This window comes from Myxine glutinosa, chromosome 1, assembly GCF_964187855.1.
Source record: "Myxine glutinosa chromosome 1, kmMyxGlut1.1, whole genome shotgun sequence".
Classification (NCBI taxonomy): domain Eukaryota; kingdom Metazoa; phylum Chordata; class Myxini; order Myxiniformes; family Myxinidae; genus Myxine; species Myxine glutinosa.
Genome location: NC_136261.1, coordinates 365993686 through 366015138, shown reverse-complemented (window position 1 = coordinate 366015138; position 21453 = coordinate 365993686). Strand labels below are relative to the sequence as shown.

At 50.7% G+C, this 21453-nt stretch overlaps 1 protein-coding gene across 17 annotated transcripts in view; it reads left to right on the top strand.

Moving 5' to 3' along the window:
* LOC137416224 (uncharacterized) overlaps positions 1–21453 on the top strand; it is a 178136-nt gene that overhangs the window by 132808 nt on the left and 23875 nt on the right. For 7 of the 17 annotated variants that reach the window (XM_078770041.1, XM_078770040.1, XM_078770038.1 and 4 more), the window contains 2 exons: positions 497–556; positions 9648–9858. In XM_078770041.1, the coding sequence (XP_078626167.1) occupies positions 497–556; positions 9648–9858 (271 nt within the window). The remainder of the gene's footprint in view (positions 1–496; positions 557–9647; positions 9859–21453) is intronic. The other 10 variants (XM_068101752.2, XM_078770045.1, XM_078770043.1 and 7 more) reach the window with 2 other exon arrangements.

Here is a 21453-nt window from a genome sequence, read left to right as displayed (position 1 = left end):
GTGGCTTTTATTGAAATTCTACAAATACTGTTTAGATTTTGATGACGATTATGAACCTGCCGTGAATGCGCAGATTTAATAATATCCAAATACAACCGTCATTCAATGGTAATGTCAAATCGTTAAACGTTAATCGTGTTAATCGTTTTGTTAAAGTATCAATTGATGATTGGAATTGAGTGAATACAATTACGATTTTGAATTCGTCATTGTGTTCACCCGACCGTACGGAACTTCATATCAGGATTTAAATATTTGTTTGTCACGAATGTTGTTAAAAGTTTTTTTTTACATTTATGTTATTTCATTTGTGATTGAACATTTGTGATACAACTGCAAACTTTATGCTGTTTGGAATGAAAAAAGATATTGAGTTCAAGTGAATGATGGAATGCCGTGATGGTTTCTACTTTCTAAACCTGAATTTGCGGATCGCCATATGCAGTTTTGCCATTGACTGGGTATGGAACAAACGTAGCCGTTTGTTTGCCAACAGGTACGTTTGTCATGGAAGTCCTTCACGAACTTGCTGTCCATGTCTGACGTGCGACTGAAGGTGCTGCAGTAATGTGGAATTTATTGGTTTCATGCTTTAGCATTCGTCGTTTCTGCATTGTCTGTTTGCTTCTGCCCTCCCACCCATGCGTAGCATGGGTACCTCACTAATGCATCTAATGTATAAAGCTCGTTCTAACCACGGACTCATTCATTCACTGACGGATTGATAATTGATGTTCGGTACCTTCCACTTCCAGGTTTCGTATAAAGTTGAAATTTGGCATGCCGACGGACATCAAAACCGGCACACCGAGAAGAATCACAGAACCCTCGGAAAGCGTCTGTAAATTAAAATTTACATAAAAAACCGTAAATGCATACATTTTTTAAAAAGCAAGAAAAAAAACCCTCGCTTGATATCTAACATTTGAAAATTGTAATTTCTACAACACTGTAAACTGTGAAATAAAAACCTCAATTGATATGTAACATTTGAAAATTGTAATTTATATTACTGTAAACTGTGAAATAAAAGCCTCAATTGCTTTCTAGCATTTGAAAATTGTCATTTCTATAACTGTGAACTGTGAAATATACATGACAATAATGTCCGTAAATGAGAAAAAGAAGAAGCATCCGTAAATGAAAATTTACTTTAAAAAAACCCAAAAACACGTCCATAAAAACAGGCCCAAAAAACACGATGTCCTCATCTGGTGAGCCAAACCTTTGTCCCTTTTGGCACTGCACATCACATAGACATTCCGACAAGTCCTTAGTGCAACACTAAATAACGCCCTCCCCTGACATGACTTCGGAAGGAAACCAGGCCAGGACACCGCCGCATGGCCGCCGCCATTTACACCTCCGACAGGCCTATCCACCTTGAGTACCACGCGCTATGACCAAGCAACAGAGAACGAGTGTTGGGGTGGCGCGGTAGGAAGGGGCCTGAGCGAGCCAATGAGTCGGTGGAGGCCACTGATTGGGTGGCGCGCCAAGGCTGACGTCACTGCCGCGGATTGATACATGGCGCGGCGGGACTGTAGTGGAGTGAGTGACTTGGCGGGCAGTTGGGGTTCGCACGTGAGAGAGTAGGTCCAGAGTGAGTTGCGCAGCATTTGGTTCGCGGTTGTTGGTGCGAGAGGGCGATGTCTTGAGACGCGCTGGAGTGCACGCAGTTGGCAAGCAGGGTTGAGCTGGTTGGCACGTGAGCAGAAGAGGAGTTCGCAGCACGTGTTAGCCCGAGTTGGGCTGAGGTGTAGCCCGAGTGGAGTTCGCTTGCTTTTGACCTCGCTTGGAGCCGCTAGCCTGCGTTGGACGCACGGTGCTTTTCCTGCTTTGGGGCCTCGTGTGCGAACGGAGTGGGCGCTGGCTCGGGCCTTCGCGTTGCTGTGGTGCTTGGAGCGAGACCTGGTGGTGCTCAGAGGGGGCCGCGTGGGACGCCGAACGGGGCCGTGTTGGACGGCAAACAACGCAAGACAACAGACGAGATAAGGCCACATCCGTGATTACATTTTACACGACGAGACAATTCTTTTCCTTTAATCTACCCCGCCCCGTCTATTTGTTGAGTCTGGTGTGCAGGATCCCAAATGTAGGATTTAGTTTATTTGATTGCCGTCGTGTTTCATTGTATCGGGTCCGGAATAAATCTTTATTGTTGTACATTGAATTTGGTGTCCGTGTCGAGTTAATCTCCTGCAGGAACGGAGCTACAGTCGACGTGCTCCAGGTAAGCTTTGCCGCAGCCTTCCATTTTCCTTCTCCCTCCCGCGCGGCCATAGTAAAATCCGTGTTTGGGTTGTGCCTCCGAATAAGACCGTTTAGGCCATCCGCGACTCTGGTGTTAACTGGAGTTGCGCGACAAATGGTCAACAGTAGTGGGATTGAACCCTTAAAAAAAAAAATTTGGTGTCAAGGAGTGTGGAGAATTTGGAAAGAAATTTTTTTAGTCGTAGACGAAAATTTGTATTGTCGATTGGGCTACGAGACGCTGACTGCGCGTCATTAAATTTAATTTTATTCAGGTTGGAAAAGCCACGCGGGAAAGCGACCTCCTTTACGGAGGAGGAGGTGAGCGGTATGGAAGAAGGGATTGAAGATGCAGGAAGTCTCAGGAGTGAGTCGGAAATAGAGGGGGTAGAGGGTAGCGTCGGAACTTCCCCCACCACAGGGACGGCCTCCATAGACACCCAGGCCTTAATGAAACTTATACAGGGAATGAAGGATGGGTTGGAAAATCAAATTGGGGGATTGGAAATGTCAGGGGGGGGGGGGGGTTGGGCACGGGACGGAGAAGGAAAATGGAAGGCTGTGGCAAAGCTTACCTGGAGCGCGTCGACTGTAGCTCCGTTCCTGCAGGAGATTAACTCGACACGGACACCAAATTCAATGTCCAACAATAAAGATTTATTCCGGACCCGATACAAAGAAACGCGACAGCAATCAAATAAACTAAATCCTGTATTCGGGATCCCGCACACCAGACTCAACAAATACAGACGGTGGGGGGGGGGGGGGGGGGGGGGATTAAAGGAAAATAATGGTCTCGTCGTGTAAAATGTAATCACGGATGCGGCCTTATCTCGTCTGTTGTCTTGCGTTGTTTGCCGTCCAACGCGACCCCCTCCGAGCACCACCAGGTCTCGCTCCAAGCACCACAACAACGCGAAGGCCCGAGCCAGCGCCCACTCTGTTCGCACACGAGGCCCCAAAGCAGGAAAAGCACCGCGCGTCCAACGCAGGCTAGCGGCTCCAAGCGAGGTCAAAAGCAAGCGAACTCCACTCGGGCCACACCTCAGCCCAACTCGTGCTGCGAACTCCTCTTCTGCTCATGCGCCAACCAGCTCAACCCTGCTTGCCAACTGCGTGCACTCCAGCGCGTCTCTTGGCTCACTGCCAGAAGCAACTGCTCTGAACCAACTCTTGGCCAACTCACTCGCAGACTTAACAATCGCGTTCGGCGCTCGCTGATCTCGTGGCCAACTCCCTCACTCTCTCTAAGCAACTCACTCACTCGAACCAAAGTCCTGCCGCGCACCAACTCTCCATACCCAGACTGGCGTTCGGCGCTCGCTGATCTCTGCTGGGGGCGGGGGGGGGGGGTTGGGCGTTATTTAGTGTTGCACTAAGGACTTGTCGGAATGTCTATATCGTGTGCAGTGCCAAAAGGGACAAAGGTTTGGCTAACCAGGTGAGGACACACAGGGGCGCTACTCTTTAATCCCTAAATCTACTTAACACACGAACCTCCTGGTAGATTCACAAGTATACTCCTTGTCGTGAAAATCGAACTCTGACACGACTGGACCTCTAGGTAGGCTTTAATATCATTTAGATCCAAAGGCATTCCTAAAAGGATACATTCAAGCAACAGGCATTAAATCAGCATCACATGAGTAGCAACGGTTGCATACAGGTGCGTACAGGTAGTATAACTATAAGCGAGCTTGTGATATTTATAGCAGAGTCGTTACCTTTCTAGGGAAGCCCAGAGTAGCGAGAGAGAGTTACATTTCGATTATGGATGTACATCTCCTGTCCGCGCTGATATATATATATAGGAACCGCGAAAGGGTCGCGTAGCGGCCATGAGGCGAACAACATCCGTGTCGTAACTTGGATGACGATTGCATCACATTCTCCCCGCGCTTAGATCCTAACTCGGCGGTGAAGAACAGCAGACACATACAGAGGAACACGTAGGAATGCAAAGAACGAAATACATTTGAAAGATGTCACGGCCGGTCGAACGTCCAAGGGGCCATCAATCCCGATGGCAGGGCTACTGCGTTTCAGCCTGTTAGCCTGGTTAGCAATCAATCCCCAGCTATAGATGTGTCGAGGAGGAAGTCCCAGTCAAGAAGATATCGGACCGAGCAAGCAGTGGTCATCCCAGGGAGAAGACGTTGAGCCCGTGGGTAGCAGTAGTCTTCCAGTGGGGTAGTCTGAGTAGATAAGTGTACCCTTTGCGATTCGCAGCTCATAAGGTGTGCCATGACGAAGAGCGGCTGTCCATACGACGCAAAGCAACGCATTTCAGGCTGATGTGTCGGTGTGGAAGATGTGTAATTCAGTAAGTCATGTCTATTCGTCGCAGGGCAACACATTTCAGGAAGAGGTGTCGAAGCGGAAGATGTGTAAATCAGTAAACCTCAACAGTAAATCAGTAAACCTCAATAGTAAGTAAGATTACATAACAGGAGGCCACTACAGGAAGACCATTATAGTAGGTCTGTACCTGCCTTGGCTCCCAAGGGTACATACGCAGTACAAGCTCATGTAGCGGCACGCGAATCTACCGTTGGCAGCGATCGCACGAGACACGAGCGGCCTCTGAAGGCTGCCTGGACGACCGGCATTTACGACGCGCCTCTCCAGCGAAACGCGCAGGTCCTCCGGGATGCATATGGCAAGCTTGTCCAGCAGCACAGCGCGCGGAGGATCGGAGAAGATCGGCAGACCGAGAGAGCCCCGGCTGGACAAACCATATTTGTCCCAGCGTCGTCCCGGATCGTTAAGATTGATTGTCATGATTGTCATGATTGTCATGCTAGATGTCCCGGATGGATTGGCCATCCCGGATCCATCCAGTTAACGCCATCGTTGCATGGCACGGATCCAGCCGGACCGCGGAATGGCTCGGATCGACCATCCACGGACGCAAGGTCTCCCCGGATGGGCTGTCCATCCACGGATGTCCGACCAATCCATCCATTCAACACATGGAATGGCTCGGATCGTCCATCCATTCATCACATGGAATGGCTAGGATCGACCATCCATGGACTCAAAGTCACGCTCAAAGACACAAAGGCATCCATGGTAACACATGGAATGGCTCGGATCGACCATCTATGGTCAACATACCGAAGTCAACAAGAATACCGGACGGCTCCCGGAGCGAGCAACAAGAACTTCCCGAGGTGGCCCGATCTCAGGGAGGGGTCATGTCGAGGAAGGGTCGCAGGGGCCATGGGTCACGGTGTACCCAGAAGACTATCCACCAGCGCGACCTCAAGGAAGCGCGGCAGATTAGCAACATGGACATATCCCTTGGACATACTATCCACAAACCGCAAGAACATCGAGGTAGACAAAACACGAGACAAAACAACTGTTAAGGAGGTGGCTGCAGCGCGCTGCATACCGAAGACAGACGGCCTTCACAGTCTGGGTCAGGATGAGTCACAGTCGGACTGGGGCAGAGGGGAGATTGGAATCAGACGAGGCGTCTCGCAGTCTCGAAATGTACGAGGCAAGAGCTCTGTTCGATAACAACGAGCCCAGAGTCAAGGACGAGCATGCGGTCAAGGGAGTCGGGCGCGACGCTCAATGTCACGAGGTCACCGTGTACACCCTAAACGGTGCTGGCGCGCGACCCTGAGGGAGCGCCGCGTTACGTTGTTCACGTCGTTACGTAAAGGACAATGGGTACGCAGTCACCAAGGTACACGGTAAGGCAAACGAATCCCCGATGAGATCGCGGGAAGCACGCCATTACGCTAATGACGCCGCGAAGCGAACGCGTCAAAGATGCTGTAAAGCGAACGCGTGATACAGTCGATGACGTCAACAAGTAGGTCGGGCGGGTTTGACGGCGAGCTCCAGCCGAGCGGCCTCCCCAGACGGAGCAAAGCAGCACCGAAATCCAACGTCTCGCGCGCAGCAGCACCCGAGCGAGCCCGAGATCGGCACACGGCACACGAACCCGGCCGACGGCGAAAGCAACATCTAGGGCGCACCGCGTACGAGGGAAACCGAAAGCCGCGTCTCGGCCCGTTGATCCAGAACGGGCGAGCCCGCCGAGCCGAGGGGCGAGCAGGCCGAGTCGAGTTGGCGAGCACGCCCGGCAGCGACAGACCGCACGACCCGAAGCAGCGCCCCGCCTGCCTGGCTGTCGGGTCTAAGGAGCGAACACATACAACGCCCTGAAGTAGCATCTCATTTGGAGGTGCATTGAGCATGAAGGATGAAGAGGGGCCTTTCGGTCCGTCAGGCCTGCTCTACACCACATAAACGCAATCCAACAGCTTATCAAATTAAATTAATTGGGTGAAACGCGGGGTGTGAAAAAGAAAATGAAAGCATACGGTCCACATACATTCCATGCACAGCATTTTTACAATGGTCGCAGGTGGTTAACGAATACGCCGTTTGAAGATCGGGAACACCAAATCAAGTAAAACAAAGGACGATCACTTATAGAATACACATGGTAGCCAGGTATACGATCAACCATTAGAAGCATATGCCCGTGTGTCGTGAAAGGCTATGAAGGTCCCGCTCGACGTCCATAGAAACTCATCCGTGCTGCGACGAGTCCTCGCCAGGGCCCAAGCGAGCCTCCATTGAGGCGTTTCCGGGCGATCCCCTACTCAGTGGGGCCGGCGAGAGGAATCCAGCGAAGATGCGGCACGCGCAACGGGTGCGTCGTGCATAGTAGGGATTCCATCCAGCGACGGTGCGGCGCGTGATTCGCGTGTAAGAGGGGATCCGACGAGCAGCGAGGAATCGCCGGCAACGCAGAGAGGGCCGCGATGGGTGCCACGTGTGGCGAGTAGGAGGTGATTCCGAGCAACGAACGGAATCGAGGGCCACGCAGATCGTCGTGGGCCACGCCGAGTGTGGGAGCAACGTGCGGCGAGGAGGTGCTCAGAAGCAGAATGGAGGCCCCGATTCGCGTGGAGGAGGTGGTGGTTCCACCGAGTAACGAGTGGTCGGAGTGAGCCGGTCGTGCCGGCGTGAGTCCGACGAGCAGTGCGCGATCCGCACGGCGGAGATGGGCCACAGAGTAGCGAGTGGTCGGAGTAGAGCCGGTCGTGAGAGAGACGCGGCGTGATTCCGACGAGCAGTGCGTGATTCGCACGGCGGAGATGGGCCACAGAGTAGCGAGTGGTCGGAGTGGAGCCGGTCGTGAGAGAGACGCGGCGTGATTCCGACGAGCAGTGCGTGATTCACGCGGAGGAGAGGGGCCACAGAGTAGCGAGTTGTCGGAGTGGAGCCGGTCGTGAGCTCTATGTTCCGCTGATCTCCGCTCGTCACGGAATCACGATCAGCGGAATGCGTGCCCCGAGCGGCCTTTCTGCAGACCTTTCGCAAAAGGGCCTTAGTGGAGCACAGGTGACACGTCGCCTCTCGGGCCGGCATTCGGAGCGAGGATGCGGCCGATGTCCACACGAGTAACGTTTTGCATACCGGGTAGGCCGTGGCCGGGCAGCAGCGGCTGCGGGGGAGCTCCGGAAGCGGGATGGTTCTCTCGGACGGAGCCGTTAGCGTTTCGAGTAACCGAGGCGAGGTTCATACCTTCGGCTCCAAGCGGGTCCGTTGTTCCGACAGGGGGTTGCGGCCCAGGTCATTTCCCAGTGGCCTCCTTCAGCAGGTGCTGTGCCGGAGTCCGTCATGCCTGCTCCGGCTTTCGGGCCTACAGGAGAGCAGCCTGCGTTTTGACGACGCGGTCCCGCAGAAGGCATGCGAGGTCCCCATCGTATCCGGCCCTCGTGAGGCAGACCGGTGGCGAGAGGAGTCGGAGCTCCGTCGCTGGAGCTAGCTCGACGGGTCCTCCGCCGGGCGTTCTTCTCCGTAGCGCCGCAGCGAGCAGAGCGGGAGCGTGGGTTGATTCCGAGCGATGTCAGGAGAAAGTTGGACTGTAACACGGAGCGGTGGGCTCTGTCTCGTGAGCCGCAAAGCTAATCTGCCGCGCGTTGAGCCAAGGAGCAACTCCGACGCAGATCCCTCCGCTTGAGGGTCGGCTCCGCGAGGCAGTACCACGATCATCATCCGGCGATCTCAAAGATCTAAATGATATTAAATGTCGTGAAAATCGAACTCTGACACGACTGGACCTCTAGGTAGGCTTTAATATCATTTAGATCCAAAGGCATTCCTAAAAGGATACATTCAAGCAACAGGCATTAAATCAGCATCACATGAGTAGCAACGGTTGCATACAGGTGCGTACAGGTAGTATAACTATAAGCGAGCTTGTGATATTTATAGCAGAGTCGTTACCTTTCTAGGGAAGCCCAGAGTAGCGAGAGAGAGTTACATTTCGATTATGGATGTACATCTCCTGTCCGCGCTGATATATATATATAGGAACCGCGAAAGGGTCGCGTAGCGGCCATGAGGCGAACAACATCCGTGTCGTAACTTGGATGACGATTGCATCACACTCCTTACCCGACAAAACGCCTGCACATGAAGAACTTATTACAGGTAGTTTTTTCCTTACCGCGACACCTTGAAGCATGTTACCTACTCAGCTCTATCTGCTCTACATATCACTACCCCGCCAGACATAACACTATTTATGACAAAGCACCATCCTCCGTATGGTGCACATTCAAACAGACAATCCTTAAGCTGACGTGTCCCACTTCTTACATTGAGATTGGCTTCCTACTTGCACACATACCATACTACTATATACAGTTCTATCTTGTCAAAGGTAATCTCTAACCCCGCCTTCTCTCCCTGCCTTCCCCATAAACGTAACAATACGTTTATGGTGAAGTACGTACGTAACAATACCAATACGTAACAATACCTTCACCATTTGGTGAAGTTTCGTGAAGATCGGTTTGAAATTGTGACTTGTAGACGATTGACATACAGACAAACAAACGGACAGTTAGAATAACACACGTGATCACCTTCCCTGCACTGTCCCATCTCCCCCACCGTCCCGCACCCTCCCATCTCACCACTGTCCCACACCCTCCCATCTCTCCATCTCCCCACACCCTCCCATCTCACCACCGTACCGCACCCTCCCATCTCACCACCGTACCGCACCCTCCCATCTTCCCACTCTCCTGCACCCTCCAATCTCCCCCACTGATAACTTCTAATGAGTTCGTTTTTGAGTAATATTTGCTTTGATGAGTAGAGTGTTGATGTTGGTGATAATAGTAAGTTTTCTGAATCCTTTTAAACTGAATTGTTCCAGCATATCATTTGATTTATAGTGTATATTGGGCTTTAAAAGTGTACATTTATACCCCTCCTTGGACATACATGGGGCTGTAAGGACCTTGATGTTCGGGGGAAATATAGATTTACAAGGAATACTGTTCATATGCTCTGATGTTTGACAATGATCTGTTTTATATTTAATCTGTCTGTCGAACTATTTTGACAAACAGCAGGATGAGAGCCAGCGCGTAGATGGGAAACGGAAGCTGGACTGCCAAGCTGCACCACCTATTTTTGTTTTCCGTAAATCTCTCAAGCCAAGGACGTCTCTTCAGGAATGTTCCGATAACATTACAACACAGACATTTGTGAAGAAAAGAGCCTTCTTGCCAGACCACTCTTACTGTGCTGCCTTGCCAGCAAATTACTCAACAACGGACCGTAAGTTTTCATTGTTTAGTTTTACTGGCTTTTCCTCTTTGACAACTTTCCTATTCTTTTGAACAACAATAATAGATTTGCAGGAATCTTCTTTACGGGCAGGCGTTTCTGAGAAAGAAGACAAAAATTGCACCTGTGTCTGAAGGAAGCGGTTCAATTTGGCACTTTTAATATGATGTAGGCAAAGCCTAGAAATGAACGACACCTTTTAGAATTACCCTTTAGAACCCGTAAAAATTACCCTTGATAATTACCCTTTGGAATTACCTTTTAGAATTAAACACCGTGAGTTAGAAAGGTTCTTCCATCACACGGATTGCTTAATCCCAATATTCGTCCGTTCAAAAATTATGTAACGCTATTTTAAACTACACATGATGGCCAGGACAGTGTAGTTAGCAATATAATTTTTTTTTTTTTTTTTTTTGCGTAACGTAAGGCAAGACATAATTATGTAACACTTGATTACCGTCATTTTGTCTCAGTGCTGTGGTGGGTGAAGTCACGTGACAGATGTGGGTGTGGTTCGGCAGCCGTCCGACCATGTGGGTGGACGTTTTAAAAATATACTTCCAACAAGAACCCCAACAACCACAGCAACGCTAAGCTCTTGTAGACCTGCGACATGTCGCAGGCAAAAATACCATACAATACTACAGTTCAGCATTTATTTGAACGTAATCATGCAGCTTCATGTAATAATACCTCTTGGGTGAGGGTATTGCTTTAATTTTTTTTTCCTTTTACATGGGCTAAGGTTCATAATGGAGCTAATGGAGCACATACATGGACATACCAACGAGATGAATGTCATAGGGAGAAGCACTAGATTAGAAAGGTGGCGTAACATTAGCTTTAAAGGTGATGGGATTAGTATTTTTATTTTATTAACGCACAGGTTGTAAACCTGGTGCGTTATAGCGTTTGCCTGGGAATTTTCTGTCGCTCATTTCTGTGGCTCAAAAGTGAAGCTAGTTTCTGTCGCTCAGATGTGTAGACAGTTTCTGGCGCTCAGATGTGTAAACATGACGTCATCAAATCTATATTTATAGGATAGGTTATAGGAGATATATATGTTATAGGATAGGAATATAGGACCCAAATGACCCAGAGGACCCAAATGACCCAGAGGACCCAAATGACCCAAATGACCCAGAGGACCCAAATGACCCAGAGGACCCAAATGACCCAGAGGACCCAAATGACCCAGAGGACCCAAATGACCCAGAGGACCCAAATGACCCAGAGGACCCAAATGACCCAGAGGACCCAAATGACCCAGAGGACCCAAATGACCCAGAGGACCCAAATGACCCAGAGGACCCAAATGACCCAGAGGACCCAAATGACCCAGAGGACCCAAATGACCCAGAGGACCCAAATGACCCAGAGGACCCAAATGACCCAGAGGACCCAAATGACCCAGAGGACCCAAATGACCCAGAGGACCCAAATGACCCAGAGGACCCAGAGGACCCAAATGACCCAGAGGACCCAAATGACCCAGAGGACCCAAATGACCCAGAGGACCCAAATGACCCAGAGGACCCAAATGACCCAGAGGACCCAAATGACCCAGAGGACCCAAATGACCCAGAGGACCCAAATGACCCAGAGGACCCAAATGACCCAGAGGACCCAAATGACCCAGAGGACCCAAATGACCCAGAGGACCCAAATGACCCAAATGACCCAGAAGACCCAAATGACCCAAATGACCCAGAGGACCCAAATTCTATGTATGTTTCTATGATGATGTATGTTTTGGTGAAAGTACATAATGTGAATACTCGTAGCAATTTTACAAAAACCATGGCATAATTTCAAATCTTGACCCGAGATGATAATTATGCTACATCATAATTTCCATGTGCCAACCTGGGCGGAATCCAAGTGGATTCACTTGACTTGTTACCTTCGCAAAAGCGGAAGGTTATGTTTTGATCGTGTATTTATTTGTATGTCTGTGTGTGTGTGTGTATGTTAATCGCATAACTCAAAAAGTATTCAACCGAATTGCATGAAATTTGGTGGGATGATTGGTTATTATACGGGACACATTTGATTAGATTTTGGGAGCAATCGGGTCAAAGGTCAAGGTCACGAAAAGGTCAAAATCGTATTTTTGTTGTTCTGTTCCCTACACTCCCATGCCAAGTACAGAACAGTAGCTGCGGCGAAGGTATGCGCTCTACCGAGTGCCCGTTCTAGTTTTAAATATTGTTGAGGTTTTGAGATTGTACATATAACATCATTAAAGGTTAAAGGTTTGCCCCCCATAGTTAGTCCACAAGCAACACGTAGGCCCATTAGAATTAGTTATGTCATAGTATGTGTAAGAGTAGGCCATTTCCCTAGTGGCATCTGCGTTGTGTAAAGAAATAAGCTTAGGTCCCTTTTCATTTTGCGGCCACCCTCCAATTTCCATCATGGGCAAACTCGATCCCGCGCCCCATTTTGGCTGATCCCTCCGTGTGTGGTGCTTTGGCTGCCAGCAGCATTAGCTGCCTTTTGCTCGCTCAAACTAGTCGGGTAACCACGAGGTAGGCCTGAAAAGGGGGAGGAGCGCGAGGGTCGAGGTGTGGCCCGTGTCAAGCAGCGCGTCAGAGGCGGTGACGGTAAGGGCAACAGCCAACCAGAGCTCGGTGGGCCTGGGGTGATAGGGCGTGGCAAGAAAAGTCTGGTGAGTTCGAGAGCGTTCCAAGGGCATGGCAATAAAACCCTTGGCGCGAGGCTCCCACCTGAGATGAGAAGGGAGAGGCGCTTACGAAGAACTGTATTAGGACCGAGCGAACTGGTATTGAGAGAACTGATCCGGAGCACTCGTGTGAGAACAGCACTGAGAGAACCGGCGTGCACATGACAGTTTTGAGGCATTGATTGAGAAGCGCATTGAGCAGCGCGTATTGAACTGTCCGTTTATTATGTACACGGCTGAGCCGCAAGTGTAACCGCCAAAGTCAGCCCTACCGTTCGCCCTGTGATAATCCCGTGCGCGCCAAACGACGCGTGGAGAGCTCCTGGTCGCTGTGTTCTTCTACTTCGCGGTGCGAGTTGGGGACCGGAGAGCGAGCTGCCTGGACGCCATCCCTGGACCATCAACCTGTTCTTCTGCAACCCCGTGTGAGTGTGTCTGAGTGTGACGGGCCCGTTTCTCTTGGGATAAGTTAAGACTGTACTTCAGGCTGCACTGTGTATTCTTCTTCTTCTTATTGTACAAAATGTAAATAATCCTTGTTATTCCTTTCTTCCAAATTCGACCTTTTCCGTGATTTCCTCCATTGGGTAAGCGTGGCACGATTAAGAACCGCTTGGATCGGGTTTAGTCCTTGATAACGGCTCGGGTCACAGATTCGCTACCGCTCGGCGTATCCACCAACACCGGTGATTCGGGCTGGGCTTATTTCCTCGTTTCTGGGCGGCGCGAGTACTTAGGTATTAGTGATTAGTCCTACGACCCTACTTCGCGCTGTCCAGGAGTGACGTCATAGGTCCCGGGTCCCGTCGGCTAGTCAAAGACAAGGGGACTAATAACCCCTTGGTAAGGGGAAAACGCCGGCGCAGAGATCCGCAACAATATGTACACACACACACACACACACACACACACACACACACACACACACACACCGGAGGTGGATACTTTGAGACCTGGTAGGTCTCCGTTCCATCTCCTAAGACCCACCCACGTGTGGAGATAGCAGCCAAGAGCAAGTTACACACACATACATACATATACAGGCACACACACACATACACACACACACATACACACACACACATGGAGGTGGATACTTTGAGACCTGAGAGGACTCTGTTCCACCTTCTGAAACCCACATACGGAGACAACAACCAACGAGACAAACACTTAACACAGCCACTGAGCTTGGGGAAAGTGCCGTCACTGCCGTCACTTCCTGGGTTACTTTGGGCACCAGCGAAATCGCAACAATGGCACTGCCTTTCTCACCGTATTCAGCGGGGCATTACCCCAGGAGTTTTTTTTCCCTCCTCCCTATGGATGCCAACCAATGGGGATTGGCCATGCTCTATCTTTTTCAAGAAAAAGAAAAAAAGCAGCACGTACCATTTTTCAAGTCTTTGGTGTGACTCAAACAGGTCCAAACCGGATGGATGTTTTTTAGGAGACATCGTCTCCTTACTGGGTGGCCGTTGGCTCCAAACGGGAGCTCATCCGCCCTTTGCCAGGTGTTGCATATGATATTGTTACGGATCCGGGGGACGGCACTCCCGTTAGCAAGGGGGGGTTAATCCCCTTGTCCTGTTAAGCTGGCCGTCCGCCGGTCCTGGAAGTATGACGTCACTTCCGGTCGGTGGTGAGTAGGGTTGTAAGCCCAATCCGTCCTACTACCTAATTACCACCACCGGCCGTAAGCGAGGAGATACTCCCACCCGGGCCGCAGCGTGAATGGATGCGCCGAGCGAAGCGAGCTGTGACTCGGGCCATTAACAAGAGACTAAACCCGATTATAGCGGTTGGCCGAATCGTGCCACAGGTACTCAATCGGGAAAGGACTAAAGCAATCGGGGGAAGAAGAAGCCAAAAGGGTAAGAAATAACACAGGTTTATTTACTATCTACAAGAGGAAACGAAAGAAGGGAATATACAAGGAGAGGAAGAAGCAGATACACAGGGCAGCCTTAAAACAGTCTTATATTACCATACGCCCAGACAGAACAAACAGACTTACACGAATAGGGAATGGCAGGAAGGAATGGCTGGAAGGGGGAGAAGGTCCAAGCAGATGGCAGGGCAGGAAGGTCCGGGCAGATGGCACAGCGTCGAGGTCCGCTCCAGGTCGCGCTCCGATGCACGCTCCGGGCTTGAGGCGAAACCCGGCGGCAGCTGCACGTATCGGTTTCACGCGGTCGGACAATGCGAAAATATTCCGGTATTGTCGTCGTCAACGGACCCACTCTCCTGCCTTACGATTCAGCTGTATCTCATCTGGTACCTCATATCTCGGACCTTCACACTCATTTCCCGAAGCAGTCCCTCCCAGCCGCTTTTATTGGGCGTTCCTGTATCCAGCCGCCGGCTCCTCGGACACGCCTACCGGTCAGCTCACCTCGGCCCTGGTTGGCCGGCGAGGGCTCGCTGGCTCCACCTCTTGAGGAGACATTGACAGGCCACGCCTCGTTCCTGGTGCTCGAACCCACTCCTCCCCTTTTTCCTCCAGATTACCGCGTGCGTAATGGTGGCTTGGGGCCAGCAAACAAACCAAAACAAAGGGCAGCGAACATGGCAGCTACTGCACTTTGAAGAGAGAGAGATTGGGGACAATTGAAGGGGCCTATCTTATTTGATTCATGCAACGTAGATTCAACTATTGGGAACAGATCCTTAACTAAAACGCATAATAATGAGATAACTACAGAGAGGTCCTATGGTGTTCTACGTGTTTTACATGGACTAACTAGGGTGCGATCTTTAATATTAGCCAAATAATGGGGATATTTACAGGGGATTATTTATAAGGGAACATTTACCAAAATTTACAAAGTGAAGGTTCTAAAAACCGTGACACAGCACCCTCACTTCCTCACGGGACGTCCCGGCCCGAAAAATTTACCTTGATGTGACACTTAGGTGTAGTAACCCTCTACTATTAACCTTACCCTGAGTGCGACAGTTTTAAAACAATTAAGTATGTCCCGCCTGCTACGTTGCATCCTACCTAACAGATTCACGCCCACAGGATAACCGAATCACGGAATTATTTCCAAACTACACATAAAGCCAGTGGGGAGCATTATTTACAAGACACTAATTATGTACACTGCAAACCCAGGACCTGTCTTTTGGGAGACAAAAAGATGTTTTGAAAGAGGAAGGAGCATGCACTGCACTGTACTGATACACCATACCAAAATGCCCGGGGATGCACAATTGATATTGCAGTGCACCCCCGAGCACAAGAGCATTACAATTCACCAAAAAGAGCACCAAAGCACCAATAAGTACAATAAAGCACCACAGTCATCACAATAAAAACAAACTGATGACCTTGTTCATGTTTCTCCTGCTCTGCTGGCCCGATGTTTCTTGATGTTTCTTCCTTGATCTTTCCTCTTCTTTACTTGCGGCCTATTTGGTGGTAATAAAAAGGGCACAAAACGCGTCCGCTTTTTTAAAAATTGTGGCCAGCAGGGGCCAACTAAAGGTGGTCCACCTGCATGGCTTAGTGCCACCTCACCAAGGTCCGCAAGCGAACACTTTCTCTGGCCATCCTGGCTGGTCCCAGCAGAGGGGGCAGGCCCCAACACGTGGGGTCCATCAGTGTGGTGCTTGGCCACAGAACCGTGGTCCATAAGGTGGGCGGCCACAAAACGTGTGGTCCATAAAGTGGTGTCCGGTCCAGGCAGGCAGCGGCGGTTCGGGCACACAGCTGCGGCTACCTGCGCACTCCCCCCGGACCCAAAAGAACAAGCCGTGAGTGGGGAAGGAAGGACACAACAAGCATCGGGGCAAGGTCGCAAGGGTACATATTAATACAAGGTAATGCAAGGTGAGGTGCGCATGGGAGCGAGCGGAGAAAGTTCGTCCCTACTGTACGTCACCTACCCTACCCTTGCCCTTACCCCGTATTTACAAAATTCTACACATTTACAAATTCGTCACTACTGTCTCGTCTTCCCCATGTCTCCCCTAATCCAAATTGGTTACCAATCCCTCTAATCCAAATTTGCCCCCAATTCCAATTCCTCATCAATCCCTCCTAAGGAGGAAGAGATGGAATTACAGCACAATGTCACACTTACGTCATGATGCGTCTTCCAATCCAACCAAACATTTACGAATACAACATCATGGTGTGGAGTCTATCTCACCTTGGTGAGTGGATGTAGATGGTGCGAAGAGATTCCAAACCTAACTATACTCTAAATGACTTTAACACACTTACTCTACCCGGGGTCTTTCCCTGCCAAACCATTGGCCATCTTACACTATGTGGTTCTAAGAACCGAACTCCCATTGACCAAACTGTGGTGCTCACCAATTTGGGGTCTCACTCCCCCGATTCTTCACCCTGTGCCCTCGCACAATTTCCGGGCTGGGTCGTGTGGCGCTCCCAGCAGGTCCGCTCACCTGCACACCTCCGCCACTGCAGTTGTCTCTGAGCTTACCTGCTCCTTACCCTAACTTATCTGGGGAAGGCCCTCTGGCGCTCTCACCCCCTACCGCCCTCTCTGGCGTCGGGCTACCCGGGTCCGTCCTCCGGATCCTCGGGCCCCATTGAGCAACTCTACTGCTCCCAGAGCCTACCTGCGGCCTCACCTGGCCGACAGACGAACAGTGGCGGAGTGCCCATTTAATCTTTCTCACCAACAGGCCACACGCCCAGCCATTCCACTTTACTCATGCACCAATCACAACACTCCTGTGCAACTACCCACACCACAGATGCCAATATCCAACCACAATTTACCTACACCTTCTACCTACTTTTAAACTACCCTCCCCGGGTACTCGTGAAGGGGTCCATCTTCCCCATCCACTCCTTTCGCACCAACCAAACCACGTGTTTTTAGGACCCCACGTGTTTGTTCCCCCTCCATCCCCTCCCTCACCTCAAACGGCTTAACAGCTGACTCCGCACGTGAAAAAGCTGAATGCCTCAACTCTGTGTTTGCCTCTAAATCTTGTGTCCCAAACCCATCCCTCTCTGTACCCACCGTACCCAGTCGTACCCAGCTGCTCCTGGACTCTGTGTCCTTTCCTCCTGACAAGGTGGAAAAGTTTCTGTCAACCCTCGACTCTGATTCTGCAACTGGTCCTGACGGCATCAGCCCACGGGTCCTAAAATCATGTTCTTCTGCTCTTTCACTCCCTCTTTCTGTTCTCTTCACCCTCTCTTTTGCTCAAGGTCATCTGCCATCTGCTTGGAAATCAGCCAACATCACCGCTTTGCACAAAAAAGGTGCAAAAACAGATCCCAGCAACTACAGACCAATCAGCCTTCTCCCAATTATCAGCAAAGTCATGGAATCCATCATTGCTTCAGATATTAAATCTTTCCTCTTCTCCAATGGCTTGATCTCTGATCATCAATTTGGTTTCAGACCTGGTCACTCTACTCTGGACATGCTGCTTCTGCTTTCTCAACAATGGATGGAGGTCCTCAACGCCAAACAGGAAATTAGAGCTGTCTCCCTTGACATTTCACGTGCCTTCGATACGGTCTGGCACCCTGCTCTGCTCTCCAAACTCTCCTCCTTTGGTATCCATGGAAATCTCCACGCATGGCTAGCGGACTTCCTCTCTGGTCGTAGTCAACGTGTGGCCCTGAATGGGTTTCTCTCATCTCCTCTTCCTGTTCAGGCTGGAGTTCCCCAAGGTAGTGTTCTGGGCCCTGTGCTTTTTCTGGTCTTCATCAATGATCTCTCTGACTCTCTTGAAAATCCTCTCTATCTCTTTGCTGACGACTCTACTCTCTGTCGCTCCATTCCTCATCCCTCAGATCGGCAGTCTGCAGCCTCCTCACTCTCTGCAGACCTGGACAAAATCACAGACTGGTCAAACAAGTGGAACATGTCTTTCAATCCTGACAAATCTCACATTCTTACAATGTCTCTCCGAAAGGACCGACTGGACAACCCTCCCATCTACTTTCTCAACAATCCTCTCCAAGAAGTTCTGTCGCTCAAGCTTTTGGGTCTCACTATCTGCCATGATCTTTCTTGGGAAAACCACATTTCCAAGCTGGCCTCCAAAGCCAGTCGCCGACTGGGCATCCTCCGTCATGCGAAGTCCTTCCTTGGCACACCTGAGCTCCTCACCACATACAAGGCTTTCATCCGCAGCTCAATGGAATACTGTTCCCCCCTCTGGGCTGGTGCTCCTGCCTCACACCTGGCTCGGCTTCACGCTGTTGAATCCAAAGCTTTCAGAATCATTGGAATCTCCCGTGATGAAGCTATCTCTGAGGGCCTTTCACTCACTCACCGCAGGCAGGTAGGTGGTCTTTCTGTCTTCTACCGACTCCTCTCCGGCCTTGCTCCCCCAGCTCTCTCTGTGCTCTGTCCCCCCAATATTCCTTCAGGTCGCACAAGATCTGCCTGCAACCCTCTTATGGTTAAACTGCCAAAGTCTAGGCTCTCTGCTCACCTTCACTCTTTCATTCCCCTTTTCTCCCGCCTCTGGAACAAACTCCCCCACTCCCTTCAATCCCACTCCTCCCTCCAGGTCTTTAAAACAGCTGTTCACCACCATCTCTTATCTTCCCCCATCGAAAACCTTGATCTTTTCTACCCCCGGTAATTCACCCCAGAGTCCTTGCAGTGTTCATATGTTTTAATCCTCTCCCACCTCCCCCCAAGTCCTCCCGATGTCCCTGCTCTCAAATGTTGTGTTTGTGTCGTTCCCCTTCTTCCCCCTCTCTTTTGTGTCCTCCCCCCTCTCTCCCCATCTTGTCTGCCGCTCCCCTTGTTTTTTGTGTTTTGTGTGTCGGTTTGTCTTTTTGTGTGATTAATGTTTGCTCTTTCACGAGCCTCGATCTTGTATATACAAAAAAAAAAAAAAAAAAAAACCCTTCACTCCACGTATTCCACACTACTCACTCCACACCATCCATTCCATACTCCATTTACTCCAGACCATTCATTTCATCCAACCATTCTCCATACACCTGTGCTTCACTTGCACACCTGTGCCCACACACACCTGGTGGCACTTGCACCCTCCTTTCCTCCCAGGACCATTCACTTCAATACAATGCCAATCATACACTTTCACAATTACTCAATCATACACTGCATCATCTAATCTGACTACTCCCTTCTGAAACTCGTGCCCCCCGTCTTCCCTTATACTAAGCACTCCCCCGTCGTTATCAACCAGCTAATCTACCTACGTCCCCTACGACCTGTACAATGTCACTACTTAAATCTCACGTCTCCTAAAGTCATCTCTAAATCCCTATCATTTTATCCTAACCCTCCCGGGCTAGTTTGCACAGCCACCCTATAAACTAATGCTTATGTTCCCTGTCGAAGGATGGTAAAGATACCACCCCCCGACACTGGGTATCAATTTCCACCCATCACTATTATCCCAATTTCGAATCGCTAGTAATTCCAAGCCAATTCCCTACCAATTCCAAACAATTACACTATCACTATCGCCATCACAGTCCACTTCACTCAGAGCCTCCTCGTGCGTCGTCGCATCATTAAAGCTCGGCTTCGCAAAGCTGAGCAATGAATTCGGGTGGTTTGTTCTACTGCAGTTGGGTCCGTCGGGCATTCGGTTCAGGGGAGGAGGTTTGGTTGGGCCAAGGTTCAAAGCACCATCCCTGCGCGGGGCTTTGCGCTCCCAAGCGCGATGGCCCAGCCTTGCCCGGGTGGAACGCCGCCACAACAAGGGGGCGCCATTCCGACCCCTCCTACCTTCCCTCGAACCGGGCCGGTCGCCATGCCCGGCAAAGCGCGGACTCGACCGTGCAGGGCGGGGCCCGGCCCGAATCGTGCACGACGCTTCGAACAGGAGCGACGCGACACCGATCCCCGCCAGTTCCCGCAATACACAAAGCCCGGCACGGACCGAAGGCTCGCGTCGGTCTGAACGCTGTCCCGTTTAACGTCGATGCTCCCCATACATGCTCACACCACTCGTTCCGTTCTTTGCTCATACAGCCCATGCATTCTACTCGCGCACATTCTTGCGCATCCATTCCACCATTCGCACACTCCATAACACACCTTGGCGCACACTCTCCCGGTACGTACTCCGTACCACTCACCACGGGTGTGCACTCCTGCACGTACCCACTCACGCGCTCCGATGTGCCCTCCCGCACACACGCCACAACCAACTCAGGTGTGCCTCCTCGCACCCGCTCCTCATCCATCTCTCTCCGTATCACTCTCATCACATATACACTCCGACGCCATTCGTACACGCGCGCCGTTCACCTTCGCACACCTTTTCCTCACATGCGCGCCATTGCCATCCATAATGCGCACCACGGACCTTTTACGAGCGCCCGGGTCACGCCTTGATCCCAAGTGCGCGAAAATTCTTTTCGCGGAAAACACTCTCCTGCAAAATCTTTTTGCACCATATACCACCTTACTCACCTGGGCGCTTCTTCCTCCTCGCTCCAACACCACCTGCAAATCTTTACAAGGATTATGCAGCACGACATCAGGATGCGAGCACAGACTTTGGGCAATTTCCATTCCTTCCTGCCACGAGTGCTTTTCTACGTCTGCGGTCTCTCCAATTCCAATTTCCACTACTGGTTCGGTTTCTTTGCCAATTTGAATTAATTCTTTTCCTTTATCTTCTTTTCCCTCGGCGACCGCTGGCTCTAATAAAATTTCCTTTTCTACCTCGGCGGTCGCCGGCTTCCCCATACCCCGGGTCGCGATCTCCATACCCGTCCAGTTACCTGCGCCTTGCTCCAACTGGCTTTTCCCGCGCTCCTCTAGCCGCGTTACCTCGTCGCATACCCTTGTGTCTTTCCCACCTGCCATGCGGTCAATGCTCTCCCCACATTCTTTTATGCGGTTTCTCAATTTCTTTCCCAGTCTATTTTCCATTCCCTCTCTATCAGCCCTCATTTCTCCCAT